General features: G+C 45.6%; 1 protein-coding gene across 5 annotated transcripts in view; it reads left to right on the forward strand.

Annotated features, from left to right (window-relative positions):
* CIT (citron rho-interacting serine/threonine kinase) overlaps nt 1–21,242 on the forward strand; it is a 429,539-nt gene that overhangs the window by 329,565 nt on the left and 78,732 nt on the right. For all 5 annotated transcript variants that reach the window (XM_082258872.1, XM_082258873.1, XM_082258874.1 and 2 more), the window contains 4 exons: nt 7,556–7,693; nt 7,827–8,007; nt 20,592–20,683; nt 20,996–21,100. In XM_082258872.1, coding sequence (XP_082114998.1) covers nt 7,556–7,693; nt 7,827–8,007; nt 20,592–20,683; nt 20,996–21,100 — 516 coding nt within the window. The remainder of the gene's footprint in view (nt 1–7,555; nt 7,694–7,826; nt 8,008–20,591; nt 20,684–20,995; nt 21,101–21,242) is intronic.

A 21,242-nucleotide genomic window follows, 5' to 3' on the forward strand; every position in this document is an offset into this window, starting at 1 on the left:
CGTGGTGTGGATGATGGATGGAGGCACTCTCACAGACAGGGATGGTGGGATCTGTCCAATGTGTTACGGCATGCACGACGCGTTTCTGAGCATGCGCGGGGTCATCTACACCCGGCGCGCTCTTTCATCAGAGCGCCGGGTGTAGATGACCCCGTGCATGCTCAGAAACGCGTCGTGCATGCCGTAACACATTGGACAGAGCGCCTTGGCTTATGTCAATCTCCAAGGGGGCACAGAAGTGTCCTGGCAGCTTTGGTAGGTAAACGGCATTCTCAGGTGGGCAGAACGTTTCGTTCCGGCCCTCCTTGCCATTCACTTTCCTGGAGTGGAACATTGACAGGAGGATTACCTCAGTCGGCAGGGGTTAGATCAGGGGGAATGGTCTCTTTATACGGAAGTGTTTCATCACTTTTCTCCTGTGGGGCATCCCCGAGTTGGATCTGTTGACGCCTTGGCTCAACGGTAAGGTACATAGGTTAGTGGCATGGTCACTGCATCCTCTGGTGGACGCCACAGACGCACTGGTGGCCCAGTGGGGTCAGTATCGTCTGATTTACACATTCCCTCCTCTCAAACTTCTGCCAAGACTTCTACAGGATCGAGGCAGAAGTGGATGGGTTTCTGGTCATTTCAGTGGCCCCAGACTGGCCCGGCCTGGCCTGGTACACTGATCTGGTGCAGCTGGTTGCCGACATTTTCGTTGGAGGCTTTCTCTCAGGGAGAATCTGCTGTCCCAAGGGCCAATATTCCATCCTGCTTTACAGTCACTGGCTTTCACGGCTTGGCTGTTGAAAGCCAGGTGCTGAAGGATAGGGGATTGTCTGAATCAGTGATTCCTACGCTGTTAAAAGCTAGGAAATCTACTTCTTGGAAGATCTACCATCATACGTGGAAGACGTACATTGCGTGGTGTGAATCCGTTTTTCGGTGGTGCAGGACTTGACGTTCCTTCAACGGGGGTCTGAACAGAAGTTTGCCTTGAGTACTATCAAGGGCCAGGTGTCAGCCTTGGCGGTTTTCTTCCAACGACCCTTGGCTACATCTCTGGTGCGTACCTATCTTCAGGGTGTTTGTCATCTGGTCCCTCTGGTGTGGTCTCCTTTGCCACCTTGGGACCTCAATTTGGTACAGAAGTTTTCCCTTTGAGAAACTTTTTGGTGGGTATCACCTCTGCGCAGCAGGGTGTCGGACCTGGTGGCGTATCCTGTCGTTCACCTTATTTGGTAAATCACAGGGATAAGGTGGTGCTTCGCTCCTGTCTGTTAATCCTTCCTAAGGTGGTCTCTGATTTTCATTTGAATATAGACATTGTGTTGCCTTCCCTCATGTTTAATACTGTTTTGGAATGTCCCAGTGGTTAAGAAATACCAGAAGCTGTGTTTGTCAATGAACAAAAGAGAAAATGGGATTTTTGACTTACCGTAAAATCCATTTCTCAGATGTTCATTGACGAACACAGCACCCACCCCTCTGTGGAGTTGTAATTCTCCTGACACTGCTTGTACCAAAACTGAGTGGCTATAGCAGAGAGAAGGAGTATACCCCCTGGGACTGCCCAGTTGTGTAGACAGAATTTCTTTTCTGCCTAGTGTCCACCTCCTGTAGGATTACCAAATGGTTAAGCATACCAGAAGCTTTGTCCGTCATGAACATCAGAGAAATGGATTTTACGGTAAGTCAAAAATCCCATTTTATGATATGTTAGATTGTCTACAATAGTCACCTATAAAGTTCCAATGGTGATGATTTAGATTTTATGTTATGTAAAGGGACGTTGGCGGAATATGTCTGGTTTGCCTTGTTAGCTCCAAATGTATAAAACTCTATGGGTTAAATCATCATTTTTTTTGCTGGGTCTCACGGCAGAGGACACAAGCTTGCAACCATGCATCCTCTCTTCCAGATTCTATATCTTATTTGCCTGTGGCTGCAGATACTTTGTCTGATGTATAGTGACTTAAACCACCTGTAATGCTATTTGCTCCCTTCAAGTGACTATTAGCCTTCTATCCATTTAGTAAGAATGTTGTACAGAAGTGTCCATTCCCACTGTAGATCAGGCTGTGTCCCTCCTTACTAGACACTTACTTTTTGGGTAGAGAATGCACCTCTCTTCAAAGAGCCAACCCTTCTAGAGCACTGCCCTTCCCCAATCCTGGTGAAAAATGTACTTGTCAACAAGTAAAAGGGATTTAATCACTGCTGAGGCTGGCCCCTTGTTCATTGAACGCATGGAGCAAATGGTTGAAAACGTTAGTTGTGAGAGTGTGCTTCATGTCAGTACGTATGCAAACAAAACTTTGACTAAAGGGCTGGACTGCAAAACCCTTGTATAAAAATGCTTAATTCACATGGCCTTTGAGGGACGTCTCTTCGTTCAGGCTCTTGGAAATTTTGGTGCTGTGACTGCAAACGAAAATTCAGGATGCACTTTGCCAAAACCAAAAATGACAGTTTAAAAAAAAATATATATATATATATATATATATATATATATATATATATATGTGTATATATAGAATTGTATTATATTGGACTTTTTAATTGATATAATGAATTTAAATTATTAAGAATTTATTGTCGGCCATTATGGGCACCTTTAGCGCAAGAAAAATACATCCCTTTAAATTCTATGTATGTCTTCACACTGGTCCGTTGCAGTATTAAAAATCTTGCTTGTTTGCATTTTTAGTCAGTTAAAAACCCACACCAAAAACACACCTACCCTTTAAAATGCCTTAAAAAAGGGGTAAGAATGCATCAATAACGCACCTGTTACGTTTTGATTCAGTTTTTGAGTCACATGTCCTATGAAAAACACACCATAAGCACAGAAAAATCACGGCAAAATCATGTGCGTTTTCAGATTCATTATCAGAAAAATGTCCAAAACACCATTTTCGGTCGCCAAACTTTTGGGTGCATCTCTAGTTATCAGGGATGCAATTGGGGGCAAAAGCATCCATCTTAGAGTAAGAAGCTTAAGGAACAGACTATGTCGTCCTCACCCTCTCTGACTGTTAAATGTCCTTATCGTCGTTCTCCATCCTTGACCTTCTTGTCGTGACCCCCCCAAGCTTGACTTCCATTCCAACTGCAAGGTCTTGCCCTCAAGTCTGCATTATATAGGACTCTCTCTTTGGGATCATTCCAAGGTTCAGTTGGAGATCTGAGGTCAATTTATATTGTGCTAAGTATATATGGCTCCTGTGACATTGATTTCCTGGAACGTCCGGGGACTAAATGCTAAAATAAAGCGCACACTAGTATTTAATTACCTCAAAACATACCAGCCCCATATCGTTATTCTACGTGAAACCCACCTGGTGGGGAGCAAAATCTTGAGTCTTAAAAAACTGTGGGTTGGCCAATACTACCATGCAACCTACTCTACCCATGCGAGAGGGGTCAATATATTGATCAGGAAAAATCTTAACTTCCACCTATTGGATCTCCATCTGGACCCGAGGGTAAATATGTAATTATACACGCTGTCATTGATACAGTGGAGATGGTTATAGTGGGGCTTTATCTACCTCCTCCGGCTAGTGTTTCCATGCTAGCAAAAATAATCCAAATTGTAGCTCAGTATGCCACCAAAAATGTTATCCTAGCTGGGTACTTTTATATACTCCCCTGTCCATGCATGGATAAGCTTATACCGAATGCCACTACAGAATCTATTCTTTCTAAATGGGCAGATGCCTTTGACGTATACAATTTATGGCGATGGAAACACCCGACAGAGCAGGGATTCACTTGTCACTCAGCCCCCTTGTACAGCAGCCCAATACTCCATGGAACAGCTGAATCAATACTTGGAAGAGATAGACTTCCCGGTACTTGGCAGTGATGTTAGCCAGCAGTTAGATGCCCCCATATCACCAGGTGAGATTAACCAAGCATTGGTATCTATGCCAGCTGGTAAGACCCCAGGGGTGGATGGCCTACCTGCCAAATTTTATAAAACTCATGCTGACCTTCTCCTCCCACGTTTATATGAGACACTAAACGTGGCGCTCACTGATAAACGGCTCAACCCCCCCTCCCCCCTTCTATGTCTGAGGCGGTCAAAGTGGTGGGGTCCCCAAGCCAGGAAAAGACCCAGCTTTCTGCTCTTCCTACCATCCAATCTCTCTATTGCATGCCGATGCTAAAATTCTGAATAAAGTCCTTGCATATAGACTAAACTCGGTCATTCTTATTATAGTGCATGGAGATCAGTCAGTATTTATGCCAGGTAAAGGAACAGACATCAACCTTCGATGACTTTACAACGTTATACTCTTATTGCTAGGTTGGAATTGGGCTCTGGCTCAGGAGTGGTGGCCTCTCTGGACGCAGAGAAGGCCTTTGACACCATGGAGTGGGGGTATCTCTGGCTTGTCCTCCAAAAATTTGAGTTTGGGCCTAAATTTATAGACTGGGTCAAGCTCACCCTGTAGCCAGAGTCTGCACTAATAGCTTACTTTGCCCCTTTTTTCCTCTGTTTAGAGGGATGTGGCAGGGCTGCCCCCTTTACCAGAATTGTTTGCGCTAGCTGTTGAACCAATGGCTTTCCGCTTACGTGAAGCGGGAGAGGTGGTTGGTATAACAGTGGGCTCTATTATTGAAAAGGTATCCTTGTATGCGGACGACGCTGTTGTTCCTGCAAGATACTGGTCCCTCCTTGAGTACTGCTTTAAACCTTATGGACACATTCGGGGAATTCTCAGGTATATATATTAACTGGGACAAATCAGTTTTGTTCCCACTAGCACAAGGGCCCCTAAACCCGCCGATTAATTTGCCACTGTCAGTGGTTACTCAATTACTTTAAATACTTGGGAATTCAAATTTCTATTGATTATACCACCTTTTTAGCCACTAATCTCCATCTGGTTGTTACCCAGCTTTCTCATAGGTGTGGGATATGAAAGTCCCTTCCTCTAACCCCGGCTGGTCGAGTGAATCTAATAAAGATTACCTTTCTTATGAAATTCCTTTATGTGTTTAGAAAAACCCTGGTTTTGATTCCTATGGACTTATTTGTTAAAATAGACCAACTCCTTACTCCATATTGGCGGACAATTTCTCAAGACAGATTAGTCCTCCCTAACTTTCAGTATTATTACTGGGCAGCGGTTCTGGTGACTGTAAGGTGGTTTGGTCAACTGAAAGAGATCCCGGTGGTTAATTCTGAAGCGGCGATGCTAGGCTCCGATGCCGAGCTAAGTAATGTGGTTTTTCGTGGCCCTAAGTCTAACCCTGGCATAACAACTCCAATGTCTTCCACTATTGGAGTTTTGCAGCAGATGTCCAAATATATGGGGGAACCTAATAGCTACTCACCCTACACTCCACTGTGGGGTAACCCATTCCTCCCACACTTGATGTCTGTTCCAGATCCTGTGATATGGGCTAGGTTTGGTATCACCACCCTTAAACATATTGTTAAAGATGGATCTCTACTGACTTTTGACCAGCTAAAGCAGGAATTTAATTTGCCCAATCAACTGTTCTTTAGATTATCTACAGCTGTGCCATGCTGTTAGGGCGCAGTTTCCAAATCCGGTCACACTTCAATCACACTCAGTTGAGCGCTTCTTGATCTTTAAAAGCCCGTATAGAATCCTCTCCTCTCTTTATCTCTGGATATCAGGAAGGAGGCCACTAAGATGTCTCAATTATGTAAGACGCAGCAATAGGATATTCCGGGTCTAATTGCAGAGGACTGGGAGGAGGATATACAACAATTTATCCCTATGGTGATTTCCGCAAGGGATAGGTTCATCCAATTGAAATTTTTGCATTGTGCATACTATACCCCGCAAAGAGGACCTGAGCGTTTTCGTGCAACAACGGGTCCCTCTGGAGCCTACCTTTTTACTGCTTGGGCTGGGATCCCGGTTGGAGGTTTCCTTCCATCAACAGTGCCTTCTTTTCTATGCAACGTTTTATGCAAGGAAACTTATCCTACTTAAATGGAAGACATCGGTGGCCCCCATGGTTAGGCAATGGAGAGAGTTGGTGAGCCAGGTGCTGACCCTTAACAAATTGACATAAAGGAGTCGAAACTGACCGAAAAAGTTTACAAAAATCTGGGGTACATGGATTGAGGTAAGAGGACTATCACTGTGATTCCCAGGTCTGCCCCCCCCCCCCCCCTTCTTCTTTCATTCTCCTCTTTCTCTTTGGATTTGGTACCTATTTTTCCATCTTCCCTACCAGTTAAGCTTTCAACAAATAAAACAAAGCTCGTGACCTGAGTTACTTACATTCTGAATATGGAGTAAAGTCCTACTGACAATTAGTTTCTCAAGATGAATGTTCCTTTAGGCTATAGTGAATACTGCCATACATGAGTTGTTGCCACAAACTCTGGCAATCGCTAGAGTAATAATATACGGATTTGTACTTATTATGTACCCATTTATGTTATTTTGCTTGTAATGTCTTATGAAAAATAAACTGCATCTGTTTAAAAAAAAAAACTAAATTTTTCAATTTGTATCTACAGGTAAGCCTATAATAGGGCTTACATGTAGGTACAGTAAATATCTCCTAAACGTAGCAGCCGGTGATAGCACCAGCATATGTGCACTGCACTCTCAATGGATGACATTCCATCGATTGAGAGAGCTGTGCTGTGACCATGACACCCGCTTGCGTATATCATCGCAGTTTGTCCAAACGACTGGAGCCCAAGGAACCATAGAGAAGACCAGATAAAGATGCATTCCCTCTTAGTAGTGACAGCACATCGCTGGGGAGATCTCTTTTTTATGTTTGAAAAATATAATTAGGGATTCATTCCCACAGGTACTTTGGCTGTGTGAAGGAGGGCTTTGGGCTGGAGCCATCAGGCCCTAATTGGACAGGTGTGCAGGTGAGTGGTCCCCAAATGCCCACTGTCTGTGTTCGGGCTGTACACCTGCACCCCCATGCCTGTCAAATTAGGACCCCTCATTTGTGTTCTTTACAGCTCCAGGTGTCTCAAGCCACATAAATGAACCACTGATTCACAGACCACAGCACCCATTTGCATGAGCCCCAAGACCTCATTCAGACACAGAGATTTATTAACTCTGTATCATCTTTTAGATTTAGCATTATTTCTGCGAGTTATGTTGTATTTGTGTCTGTCAAGTAGTCTGTATGGGGCCCTGTGATTTCTATCGGCAGCCCTGTACATAGGTCTGCCATCTCAGCTAGTACTGTGTATCACCAGTCAAACTTTGTATATAACAGGGACAGGAAGGAAGGTGCCTATAGTGGGTGTGTTTGAGACTGACTGTACCTGGTTTTAAAAAGGTAATTAAAAGGGGTTTGTAGATATTCAGAATATTGAAAAAAGAGAGATGTTGATCTTTTGAACACTTTTAGACTATATAGTGTCAAATAATGCCAGGAAGCTTATTAAATTGTTCTTAACAGAAAGACACAACCAGAGTTAAAAGCTGACCCATTAAAACTGACTGATTATGTAAATATACCTTCAGCTATTGTAAAACTGCAAATGCATGCAGCTTTTTTACCTGCATTTTTATACTTTATTTTCTTGTTTTTTCTTTAGAGTTTAGTCGCCGCCTTAAGGAACGAATGCATCATAATATCCCTCACAGATTTAATGTTGGGCTCACAATGCGAGCAGCCAAATGTTCTGTGTGTTTGGATACTATACACTTTGGGCGACAAGGTGCAAAGTGTTTAGGTAAGTCACTCTTTGTTTGAGATTGCTGTGTCATATACCATGCTAATGAGGACAGCTGTCTCGGTGTGTGGACCCATCTAGTTACTTGCTGGGCAGATTTGTTAACCTGCATTTCTGTTTGTTTTTCTGTAAGAATGTCAGGTCATGTGTCACCCAAAGTGTTCCTCCTGCCTCCCAGCTACGTGTGGCCTTCCTGCAGAATATGCTTCACATTTCAACGAGGCCTTCTGCAGAGAGAAAATGAACTCCCCAGGGATGCAGATGAAGGATGTAAACGGTTCTGTGCGATTGGAAGGCTGGATGAAGATACCAAGGTATAAAGTACACTGCATGCACGCAGATCAATATTTAGAGCCCTAGTCCTACCGAAGAATGAACAACTAATTATGAAATTTCAGGGTAAGCTCTAACAAGCAGAGCTATGTGATCCCTCACACAAATTGAATTGTAACTGTACTGTCTCCCTCCATTTTGTAAAGCACTGTGCAGGTTGTAGGCCCTATATAAATAGTGGTATAATAATAATATATACAAATAAAAAATAGAATAATGCCTTTTAAAAGTAACTTAGAACATATTTTCTGTACTTTTTTCATGTTTTGGTCAGAACTAAATACCGTGTTTCCCTGAAAATAAGACCTACTCTGAAAATAAGCCCTGGTTTAGTGTTTGTAGAATCCTAGAGTCCACTTTTATACTGTTTTATATAATGTCCAGTGTGTGTTTCTGTAATCTAATAGTGTGAAATACCTTCGGTACAGCGCCGCTCGGCACTCAGCTGATTCCCCGCTTTGCTCTTCTCATAGCTCTCAGTGGAGAATCTCAGCCCCCCCTCTGCAGTGTTCAGAGCGCGTCACAGAAGTGCCGAGCATTGTATTATAATAGTGTGAAATATCTTTGTTACAGCTCAGCGCTTCCGTGACCCCCAGCTGTCAGCGGGGGGAGAAGAGAATTGCAGAGCAGCAGGAAATCAGCTGAGCGCCGAGCGGCGCTGTACCGAAGGTATTTCACACTATTATAATATAATGCTCGGTGCTTCTGTGACCAGCTCTGATAGGAGTGGCTGAGATCCACTATTGACAGCTATGAGAAGAGAAGGAGAGAAGAGCAGAGCGGGAGATTAGCTGAGCGGCGCTGTACTGAAGGTATTTCACACTATTAGAATACAGAATCACACTGGACATTATATAAAACAGTCATAAAGGGGATTCTAGCATTTTACAAACACTTAACTAGGTTCACACAGGGAGGGAGATAAGACCTACCCTGAAAATAAGCCCTACTGTGTCTTTTGGTGCCAAAGTTAATATAAAACCGGGCTTATTTTTGGGGAAACACGGTAATAAAAAAAAAAAAAAAACTAAAAATATTTTTCTTTTATAGTTAAATATTTCAATTTCCACATGATTTTTTTTTTTTTTCGTATTTTCATGTGCAACCAGCAGTTGTCGGCAACATTTCACATGTATTCCAGGAACTCCTTACCTCCTGCTGTAAAAAGCTGTTTAATGTCAACATGTTCCACAATTTTTAGGGTGTAAAAAGTTCCTGCTCCTGCAGCTCTCCCCTCGATTGCCCCTTTCCCTGTGACAGTGGGCCAGGGAACTTCTCCCCGCAGCTGCTGCCACTATTTGAAAGGCCCACATGGCCACGTCATTTATTCACAGAGTTCTGTTAATGAATGCCTACAAGTACTGTCAGCTTTTGCGGCTGGCGGCTTGTAATTCTCAGTGAACTGGGAGGGCACTGGTAAGCGGTTTTGTAGTCCATTGAGCTTTCTGGACTGCAGCATCTGCCTGCCCATATCGGAGATGCGAGCAGACCGCTTCACTGACAGTCTCTAGGTGCCTGAAATTGCACCTACGATTTGTGGATTGCCAGTGTAATGCTTTACAGCAGGGATCCTCAAACTACAGCCCTCCTGCTGTTGTGGAACTACACATCCCATGAGGCATTGTAAAACTCTGACATTCACAGACATGACTAGGCATGATTGGAATTGTAGTTCCTGAACAACTGGTGGGCCATAGTTTGAAGACCCCTGCTTTACAGGCTCCTAAGAAAAAAAAAAAAAGTAAATGCACATTTCTTTTTTGTAAATTCTTTATTTTCAAACCCCAATAGAGCAGAGCAAACGGTTACAGAAACTAACATTACTGGATGACACTCAAGTCAAACATCTTTCATTACAAATGGAGAGGATGTTCAAAAGCCCTGAGACATTTGCACTTAAATCTTAAAGTGATTGTAAAGTCTCTTTCTCTATCGCTCATTGACAGACGTAGTCCTCGGTGATACAGCACCTTCGGGTTTATGTTGCCTCCACAGGAGTAGGACTAGACAGGAAATAAAATGCTCTGGCCACACCCCAGGGGCAGTCCCCGAGGGTATATCCTCTCTCTCTCTGCCACAGCAAATCAGTTTTTTTCTGTCTAGTCAGGAGTAAGGACCTAGATACCTTGCTGGGAGCTTCGGTCCTGGCAGGATTTTTTTCTTAAAAAAGATTTTCTCTTACGTCCTCCGACAGTCGCCGCCTCTTCATATTCGTCACAATTTCTCCAGTGTTCCTGTGAGATCTTCAAGCAAGAAAGCTGAACTGGGCGACGGGCTGGATGTTGAGATCCGGTGGTCACCCCAGTTCAGCCTACGAGCGCGTGCAGGCCATAGCTCCGCGCTGGGTCGGCCGCGACATAGTCCCACTGGAGGGACTGACCCCGCGAGTTAAACGTCTCGCTGAAACGCCAAGGACCATGAGTCACGGCGTCCGTATTGGTCGTCAGGAGTTGGTGCCCGCCTGGTTCCGGTATGGTGAGTAGTATGTTCCCCCTTTCCCCTGACGGGTCTTGTGGTGAACGCGGGCCCCTCTCTGTATGGTAAGGATGAGTTCCCCTCTATCCTATAACATGGCACAGACCCCCCTACTTTGAGTGTGATTTTTATGTGCAAAAAGCCAGGAGGCTTGGTTTGAGAGCTGAAAATCTAATTGTAAACATGTTAAAAGATTGTAATCAGTGGCAGTATGGGAATCTTACTGTGATAATATAGTATCCTACCAGTCAGAAGCCACGGACATGTAGACTGCTTTCCAAGTCAAGTCTCCAGCAATAGCAGGCCTTCCGACGGCCATGCGGTCCGCCAGGGTCCGGTACCGCCGACCAGGCTAAATCCCCATGTAGAGAAGGTGTTGTGATGCTCTGCAGTCACGCCGCTATTCGGTACAACCGCCGCCATTGTTTGCTAGATCGCACGAGGCCGCCATTTTGGCGTAGCCTCGTGTCTCCAGCATGGGGGCGGCCATGTTTGAGGTGACCCAAACACCTCGTGGAGCTAGGGGAGGCGCCGGAAGGCGTGCAGAGGGGCGGAGCAGCCTCCTTTCTTCCTGGGCAGCCAGCCAAAAGACTTCCTGTTTGTGAAGACAGCGCTGTAACCTGTTGCAGTGAACTCTGAGCATCAAGTGGTGAGCCTGGGGGTCTATCTCTCTCTCTCTCTCTCGATCGATAGGGATCCCTAGCAGGTAACACTGGGGGTCTGAAAAAAAAAAAAAAAGTTTTTTATTTAAGTTTGGATTGTATTTTCCGGGTAGTTACTGGAATAATCATGGACCCTGCCACACAAATACCCCCACCTGTTTCCCTCGAGGGGGCCACGGGACCCGCCGGTGCACAGAGTATGGATGCATTTACAGCAGTTTTGGAGTCTATGGTGGCTCGGGTGGAGGCGGCCTGTCAGGGACGGGGGTCCAGAAAGCGACCCCCGCCTACCCCTATATTATCTGACACCTCTGACTCAGATTCAGAGACGGTCACTGCAGCTGCAGGTCCCTCTGCAAGGGCTGTTATCTTAGGTAAAGCTCCCTCAGACAGTGAGGAGGACGTTCATTCTTCCGCCATAATTCAGGAAGAAGCATTGGTGGACGCACTAGTTGTGGCGGTGCGGGAAACCTTAAGACTTGAGGTTTTACCGGCAGAGGCAACTGAAACAGAGATTCCCTTTGGTACTAACAAGCCCATCAAGACGGTGAAAGTTTTTCCTGTACCCAAGTGTTTTGGTAATAAAATTAAAGGAGAATGGGAGCATTCTAAGCGTACCTTTACTATTTCCAAGCGTATTGCTAGACGCTATCCGTTTGAGGAATCCCTCATTAAGAAATGGACGGTACCACCAGTGGTGGATCCACCTATTTCCAGGCTGAATAAAGCCACGGTCATCCCAGTGGAGGACACTTCGTCCTTTAAGAATCCGGTGGATCGAAAGATGGATTCTCCCTGATAGGGTCAGCATTTAGACCAGTAATTGTTATTGGTCTAGTTTCCCAGACACTAACGGAATGGGCGAGATTGGTACGCCAAGACCTAAGGGGAAAAGATATCCCCCCAGGGAACATCTGATTTGATGGAACAGATTATACAAGGGCTACAGTTTGTCTTGCCTTGGATGCTACCCCCCTATTAGGGCAGGCATCTATGTCAGCGGTAATCCTCAGACGTGTGCTGTGGTTAAAATGCTGGTCAGCTGACCTAGGTTCCAAAAAGACCTTAACGAATCTCCCCTTTCAGGGGAATCGCCTATTTGGGGCCACCCTAGATGAAATTATTAAGGATGCCACTGGGGGCAAGAGCACTTTCTTGCCACAGGCTGCTAAAGCTAAGGGACCTCGCAACAAGCGAGGACCTTTCTTTACCGCCCATAAAGGGTTTGCACGCCCGGCTGGAACAAGCGGGAAAGGCAAAACTCCTCCAGGAGGGTTCAAGAAAGGCTGGTCGGACAAACAGAGGACCGACTTAGCCAAACCCGAAGCAAAGGATTACACAGCCTGAAGGTGCGCCCCCACCCGGGTTGCGGGTGGGGGGACGTTTTCACCGGTATTCAGGACATTAGATCGAGCATCGACTACTACTACCGGTGCGATTCTTCCCTTCCAACATTTAAGTACTACAGGGAGCGGTAGTCACCGTTCCCTGAATAGATCTTTTCCTTTAGCTTTTCCTAAGATTAGTCTCAATTCCCCACAGGAATCGGATCTGGTTGACCAGACAGACCAAGAAGCCTCTAGCCGGGTGACTTCGGTCCCTGAGATTCAACCAGGAGAGATCACCGTTCCTGATAGGAATCAGGTGTCGGATAAATGTGTGGGAACAGAAAACGACCAGACTTTGTCGGATGGTCGGGGCCAGATAGCTCTAGGGACGCCTGGTTCAAATCCCGTCAGTGCCAGTGGTCCTAGGAATTTTAGGCTGGCCTCGTCAAGCCGGCCTGGCCGACTTGGACTTGCTAGTCGCGGACGTTCCGTGGGAACTGCGTCTCAGGGAGTATCTGCGGTCTCGAGGACCAATCTACCATTGTGCTTTACAGTCGCTGGTTTTAATGGCCTGGCCATTGAGACCCAAGTACTGAAGGACAGAGGGTTGTCAGCTTCAGTCATTCCTACCCTTATTAAAGCAAGGAAAGTGACTTCCAGCAAGGTCTATTATCACACATGGAAGACTTATATCGCGTGGTGCGAATCTTTAGGATTTCCTCCACGTACCTATTCGGTGACTCGAATATTGGCCTTTTTGCAAAAAGGGGTTGAGCAGAAACTAGCCTTGAGCACCATCAAGGGTCAAGTTTCAGCATTAGCAATCTTCTTTCAGAAACCTTTAGCTACCAAGTCCTTGGTGCGGAATTTCATCCAGGGGGTGCGGCACCTGGCTCCACCAGTCCGCGCGCCCTTACCGCCCTGGGATCTTAATTTGGTTTTGTCGGTTCTACAGAAACCTCCCTTTGAAAACATCAGGAGATTCCCTTGCTTACTTTATCCCAGAAGGTGGCCTTCTTGGTGGCTATCACTTCTGCACGCAGGGTGTCAGAACTGGCTGCTTTATCATGCCAGTCCCCATACTTGGTGATTCATAGGGATAAGGTAGTACTCCATCCTAAGCCATCCTTTCTTCCTAAGGTGGTTTCAGATTTTCATCTGAATGAAGATATTGTACTACCTTCCTTGTGTCCTCAGCCCAATCATCATCGGGAACATGCGTTGCATTCCTTGGATGTGGTTCGGGCAATCAGGGTATACCTGAAGGCTACGGAATCGTTCCGTAAGACGGATTCACTTTTTGTGATCACGGATGGCCCCAGAAAGGGGTTGCCTGCATCTGCCGCGACTATTGCCAAATGGATTAGACAGACGGTGGTACAGGCTTATTCTATTAAGGGTCAGAGTCCTCCGTTCCCTGTTAGGGCGCATTCCACTCGAGCGCTCAGTACTTCCTGGGCCTTTCGCCATCAGGCGTCAGTGGTCCAGGTATGTAAGTCGGCCACCTGGTCGTCGGTACATACCTTTACAAAATTTTATAAAATTGATGTCATGGCATCGGCGGATGCCTCATTTGGCCGCAAGGTTTTGCAGGCCGCAATTTGAGGAGACCGGTGGTCTACCTCGAGGGTTTTTTTCTGTTTGAAATTTTTTTTGTAGAGTCTCATCATTAAGGATGAGCATTGTAAACTTCTAGTTGGCACCGGTTGGGCCTTCTAGATTTGGATTTGATTTCCATTTTCCCACCCCTCATTTGTGATACTGCTCTGGGACGTCCCGAAGGTGCTGTATCACCGAGGACTACGTCTGTCAATGAGCGATAGAGAAAAATGGATTTTTGTAAAATCTTACCGTAAAATCCTTTTCTCTTAGCTCATTGACAGACGTAGTACCCGCCCCTCTGTTTTTGAGTTGGGTTGGGTTAAATTCTCTAAACACTGCTTTTGTGACATAACTGATTTGCTGTGGCAGAGAGAGAGAGGATATACCCTCGGGGACTGCCCCTGGGGTGTGGCCAGAGCATTTTATTTCCTGTCTAGTCCTACTCCTGTGGAGGCAACATAAACCCGAAGGTGCTGTATCACCGAGGACTACGTCTGTCAATGAGCTAAGAGAAAAGGATTTTACGGTAAGATTTTACAAAAATCTATTTTTTTCTCTGAGTCCTCTGACAGTCGCCACCCGTTCAGTCAGCCTTCACTAGGGGGTAATGGCACCCTCTGCAGGAGCAAGCTAGGCAGTTTGGAAGGTTAATAAAAAACTTTCTATACTTAGACACACCTCTAGGGGGCCATACCTCAGCCATTATCCTGATCCAGTTATCACTGTTCCTCAGTTTTATGCTGCCTAGCGTCAGAAGTAGGCTAGCTCTTCCCTGCTGGGACCTAGCGTCTCAGTTTCTTTGTTTATTTTCCTAAAATATGTTTTCTTTTGCCCCAGGTCTCTAAGGGAAAGTCCACCCGTGCTAGGCGGGGACCTTCTTTTAAAGCTCAGCGTGGGTCCTTTCTTGCCTTCGGGGCACAGGATTAAGGAAAATCCTTCAAGCCCTCCGGTGGTCACAAGAAGCCGTGGTCGGGTAAACCAAAGGCCAGTTAGACCGGTTCGGCAGCCCAGTCAACCTCTTTCTGAAGGGACGCCCTCACCCGTTTTAGGGGTAGGGGGACGTCTGCGTTGCTTTCAGGAACCCTGGTTGTTCAGAATTCAGGACAGGTGGGTTCAGGAGCTGATTTGTTCAGGGTACAAGATCGAGTTTCGATCTCGCCCCGCAGACAGGTTCTTCCCATCAAATCTCCATCTGACTCCCGATCGTTTCAGAGATCTCATGGGGGCGGTACAAGATCTGCTCGCCCAAGGAGTCATTGTGCCAGTCCCTCCGCAGGACAGGTTTCACGTTTTTTTTTCAACCTGTTCACGGTGCCCAGAAAAGAGGGCAAAGTGCATCTGATTCTGGACCTAAAGTCTCTGAACCGCTTTGTGCGGGTTCAGAAGTTCCCAGATGGAATCCATCAGGTCAGTGGTGGCATCGTTGAGTCCAGGGGACTTCCTGGCCTCCATCGACTTGAAGGATGCGTATCTGCACATCCCTATTTACGAGGGTCATCAGAGATATCTCTGCTTTGCAGTGGCAGAGGAGCATTACCAGTTTGTGGCATCGCCTTTCGGTTTCGCTTCGGCTCCCAGGGTATTCACCAAGGTTTTGGCTTCAGTGCTGGCTTTGCTGCATTTAAGGGGGAATTGCGGTCCTCGGTTTTCTGGATGACCTCCTGTTAAAGTGTGCAACTTTGACGAGCGATCTGTCCGTAACGGTTCAGATGCTCCAGGTGTTTGGGTGGGCCATCAATTTTCAGAAGTCGGCACTGACTCCGTCAGTTCGCCTTCAGTACCTAGGCATCATCCTGGACTCCGCTCAGGCACGAGTTTTTCTTCCAGAGGACAAACTTCTGACCCTGCGGGACGAGATCAGGCCCCTCAGGGACAACGATCTCTCCTCCTTGCTGGCCTGTATGCGGTCCCTGGGTCTGATGGTTTCGGCCTTCGAAGCCGTCCCGTGTTGCTTAATTTCACACAAGAACTCTGCAAGTGGAGATCCTGGCCAGATGGGACAGAACGCCTCAGTCTTTGGACAGGAGGATTTCTCTGAGCCACCTCGCAAGATCGGATCTTTTGTGGTGGCTCCAGTCACCAACTCTGACACAAGACAAGTCCTTCCGGCCTCTGCTGTGGACGGTGCTCACCACAGATACCAGCCTATCGGGCTGGGGTGGAGTTCTGGGCACGCTTTGTGCCCAGGGGACGTGGTCGACGGAGGAGGCCTCCTTATCGATTAACGTCTTGGAGCTCCGAGCAATCAAACTCTGCCTATTCTGTTGGTCAACTCGGCTTCAGGGTTGCCCGGTTCGGGTACAGACGGACAACACCACAGCGGTGGCTTACATCGATCACCAAGGGGGAACCAAGAGTTCCTAGCTTGGGCCGAGACATACGTTCCGGCGATTTCATCCGTTCACATTCCAGGTGTGGAGAACCGGCAGGCAGACTATCTGAGTCGCCAGACCCTGGACCAGGGAGAATGGTCCCTACATCCAGAGGTGTTTGCCTCCTGTATGCCCGGTGGGGGTCTCTCTAGACTTGTTCGCGTCCCGTCTCAACAACATGGTGGGAAGGTTCGTGGCCAGAACCTGCGATCCTCTGGCGGACGCCACGGATGCGTTGGTGGTACCCTGGCACCAGTATCGGCTGATTTATGCCTTCCCTTCAATTCAACTGTTATCCAAGTTTCTCCGCAGGTTGGCGTCAGAACGGATGCAGGTCATTCTGATAGCCCCAGACCGGCCGTGTCGGTCTTGGTACACGGACATCATGCAGATGGTCTTTCAGCCTCCCTGGCGGTTTCTGCTGAGAGACGATCTTCTGTCTCAAGGGCTGATCTTCCATCCTGCTTTACAGTCTCTGGCTTTGATGGCGTGGCTGTTGAAAGCCAAGTTTTTAGAGATAGGGGTCTTCCAAATGCTGTCATTCCTACCTTAATGAAGGCTCGGAAAGCTACCTCTAGGAAAATTTATCATCGCACCTGGAAGGCTTATATTGCCTGGTACGAGTCGCAAGGGTTCCATCTCTGCTCCTTCTCGTGGTGAGGATTTTGGCCTTCCTGCAGGAAGGTGTGGATCAGCGTTTGGCGCTGACCACGATAAAGGGTCAGTTGCCGGCCTTAACCATTCTATTCCGGCATCCCTTGGCGGCTAATTCTTTGATTCGCACCTTTATCCAAGGGGTGCGGCATCTGGCTCCCCCGAGGAAGGTGCCTTTGCCTCCCTGGGACCTAAATTTGGTGTTGTCCGTGTTACAATGGCCTCCCTTTGAGAACATCAGAGACATTTCTCTGTCTGTGTTGTCCCAGAAAGTTGCTTTTCTGATAGCTATTACATCTCCTCGCAGAGTGTCTGAATTGGCGGCTCTGTCTTGCCGTTCGCCTTATCTGGTGATTCATAGGGATAAAGTGGTTCTGCGACCCAATCAACCTTTTCTCCCCAAGGTGGTCTCGACTTCCCATCTCAATGAGCATATCGTATTGCCTTCGCTTTGTGCGAAGCCCAAGCATCCCAAGGAAGTGGCCTTGCATTCCTTGGATGTGGTCCGGGCAGTCAGGGTTTACCTATCTGTTACCCAAGTCTGATTCCCTGTTTGTCCTTCCTGAGGGACCTTGGAAGGGTTTGGCTGCGTTCGCGGGAACCATTTCTAAGTGGATCAGACAGAAGATTGTTCAGGCCTATTCAATCAAGGGTCAGGTTCCTCCTTTTCCTGTAAAGGCTCATTTTACTAGAGCTGTCAGTGCCTCTTGGGCTTTTCGCCATCAGGCTTCTGTGGCTCAGGTGTGCAAAGCGGCGACCTGGTCGTCTGTGCACACTTTCACAAAATTCTACAAAATTAATGTACTGGCATCCTCGAATGCTTCTTTTGGCCGCAAGGTTTTAAGTGTGGCGGTTGTTTGAAGAGACGTGTTTTTTTCTGTCTCTTCCTGGGGTGTTTTTTTTTGTTGTTCTGGGTTAGCTCCAGTTTTTGAGCTTTGTTGCCCTGTGGGCTCAGGTTGTTTTCTGGCCCAGTTGTTTTGTTACCTTTTCGGTAGGTTGCGTTTTCCCACCCCTCACACCTGCACTGCTTTGGGACAAACCAGTAAAGGCTGACTGAACGGGCAGCGACTGTCAGAGGACATAAGAGAAAATAGAATTTTTGTTAGAACTTACCGTAAAATTATTTTCTCTGAGTCCTCTGACAGTCGCCGCCCCTGCTCCTCTGGTTCTTCGATCTTGGAGTTATTGCCTTCTGGTACTGCTTGCTACAAACTGAGGAACAGTGATAACTGGATCAGGATAATGGCTGAGGGATGGCCCCCTAGAGGTGTGTCTAAGTATAGAAAGTTTTTTATTAGCCTCTCAAACTGCCTAGCTTGCTCCTGCAGAGGGCGCCATTATTAGTGAAGGCTGACTGAACGGGCGGCGACTGTCAGAGGACCGTAATTTTATGGTAAGTTCTTACAAAAATTCTATTTTTTTTTTATAATAACAAACATGTTTTACTTATCTGCTCTGTGCAGTTCATTTGCACAGAGTGGCCAGGATCCTCCTCTTCTTTGGTCCCTCTTCTATGCTCCTGGCCCCTCCCTCCTGTTGAGTGCCCCCACAACAAGCAGTTTGCTATGTGGGCACCTGAGCCGAGTCACAGCTCTGTGTGTCTATTCAGACACGGAGCCCTGCCCGGCCCCACCCCCTCTCCTGATTGGCTGACTGACATTGTTTGACAGCAGCAGGAGCTTGAAGATTGAAAAAGGATTTTTGGGCTGACTCAAAACTTGGAATCTTTGGTTTATCATGTAGGGGTTTTGTACAAGTGTGTGATACCAACAGTCGAACACAGCTGAGGAAGTGTAGTGGTCTGTGCTCATTTGCTGGATTCAGAGCCTGGGTCATGCACTAGCACCCTGAATCAAACGACCCACTACAGAATTATGCAACTCCATGCAAACAGCCCCAAGTCTTTACCCAGTTGATTAGACATTTATCCTGCAGATAATGAAGACCCAGAACATCCTTCCTTTCTCTGAGTTATTTAGAAGAAAAGAACGGTAGACTCTTAATCATATAATGGAACAATCTCCAGACCGAAGTCTTGCCTAATGCCTCGTACACACGTTCAGATAATCGGGATGACTTATCGTTCGCATTTTGTTGCATGATACTAATTTCGAATTCAACAATGCATATAAACGTAGGATTTTTTTCTTACGATTCTGGAAAAGCTTCCTGGTTGCGTAGCTACGTATCAGATGGTGCAAAACAAAACAATGGCAGCTAGGCTTTTTCCGTGCTATTTTAGTGTTTCTGATCGTGCGCGGTCTTTGTCGATCGATTTTTAGCGGACGCATACTGTACTGATTAAACGATTGACGTTCGCTAGGCTATCGTAAGACAGAAGTTTTCGTGTTTGTCCCTTCGGATTTTGTTGGACGAACTGTCGTGATCGGCTGTCGAAAGCTGTATACTAGCGATCAGATTATTGTGCGATCAAGTCGAAAGCGATTATTTTCGCCCGATTATCTGAACGTGTGTATGAGGCATTAGGCTGTACTTTGTTTTAATTTTAGATGAGTAAGATCTAATCTCTGTCCTTTTTTTCTTATTTTTTCCTTTTTGTTCCCATTGTGGAGATTTTCTTTCATCTCCTGTCCCATAGTCAAAAAAGCATGTGACAGAGAATCCATCCAAAATGAGAAATTCCCTGGTTGTCCTCAGGATTACCAGAACTAGTGTCCTTTTAGAAAGATTTCCTCTCTATTCCAGTTCTGACAGCAGCCTGAAATTTGGGATTTGTGGGAACATCTGCAAAAGTGTTTGGTAAAGCTTTCTGAACCATGTTTAATTTACATTGTAGAAAGATTGCAGTAAAAGTGTTTGGTTATTTTATCTGCAAAAGGTGACTTACTTTCTTGAATGAAAAATTTGTAAATATATTTTGTTAAAATTAAATTCATTAAAACTGCAATTTATACACTTAAGAGTTAAATACAAAAATACTTATATCGTCATAATACCTTTTTGTACCTTTGTATATTATCCCTGTTTGTTCCTTGATAATATGACTTATCATTGTACAATAAAGTGCAAAAAAACTCTTAGGCCTCTTACACACGATACTCCTGAGCATCTCCTTTTGGCCTCTTGCACACAATACTCCTTTTTGAGCATCTACTTTTTCCAGACATTTTTTTTTTTTTATGTATTTGCGCGTATTTGTGTGATCAAAAATGCAGATTTTTCTATTTTGTTGTTACTGAAAAATGCACAGCGCTTGTTTACACGCCTGTGTGAATAGGCACATTACAATTTATGGGCTGTATTTTAGCTCAGAAAAAAAAAAAAGCTGTACTGAGCTTTTTCAAGCTGTAAGATGCTCAAACAGGAGTATTGTGTGCAAGAGGCCTTATAATGGCTTGAAAAAAATCCTAAATACATGTTAACAGTTCTAGCAGTAAAGCAGGCCTGGTTTTAAAGAGAGGTTTTATTAAAAGAAATGCAGAAAATACTAACGTTCTCTCTTACATTCTAGAAACAATAAACGTGGTCAGCAAGGCTGGGACAAAAAATATGTTGTGCTAGAAGGAACAAAGATTTTAATATATGATTCTGAAGTAAAAGAAGGTATGTTTTGGTACTTTTTTTTGTTCTTTTTATTTTTTACTACTGTAGAAAGAGGAGTCTGTTTATTCTAAGGGTCTGAAGCTGGAGTGCCTTATGTAATCCTCACTCCTATGATTGTAAGTATAGTCTAATAATATGTAATTGGGCTAGTTCATCCAAGTGATAACCCTTCCATTTAACTTTTATTTACTTTATTTACTTGTTTTTTATTTTAATATTTCATTTATTATATATGACATAGCTTGTGGCTACTTGTATTACAGTTGTGTAATGTTAACTCATGAATATTAAGAATTTTATTATTGCACATAGGCGGCCAGAGACCATCTGAGGAGTTTGAACTTTGTCTTCCCGATGGTGATGTCACAGTTCATGGCGCTGTAGGATCTACAGAACTTGTAAATACTGCCAAGTCAGGTGAGTATCTATCCCTGCAAAAAAATAGGCAAATATTTAATTGCCTATACATCCTATGTCTTTCATATGTAGTGCAGAAATTCCATATATACAGTAGTCCTCCTTTTTTAGTTTTTAAACAACAAAATTACCAAATGGTCAG

This window comes from Pelophylax lessonae (assembly GCF_965119305.1).
Source record: "Pelophylax lessonae genome assembly, chromosome: 1".
In the NCBI taxonomy this organism is placed as follows: Eukaryota; Metazoa; Chordata; class Amphibia; order Anura; family Ranidae; genus Pelophylax; species Pelophylax lessonae.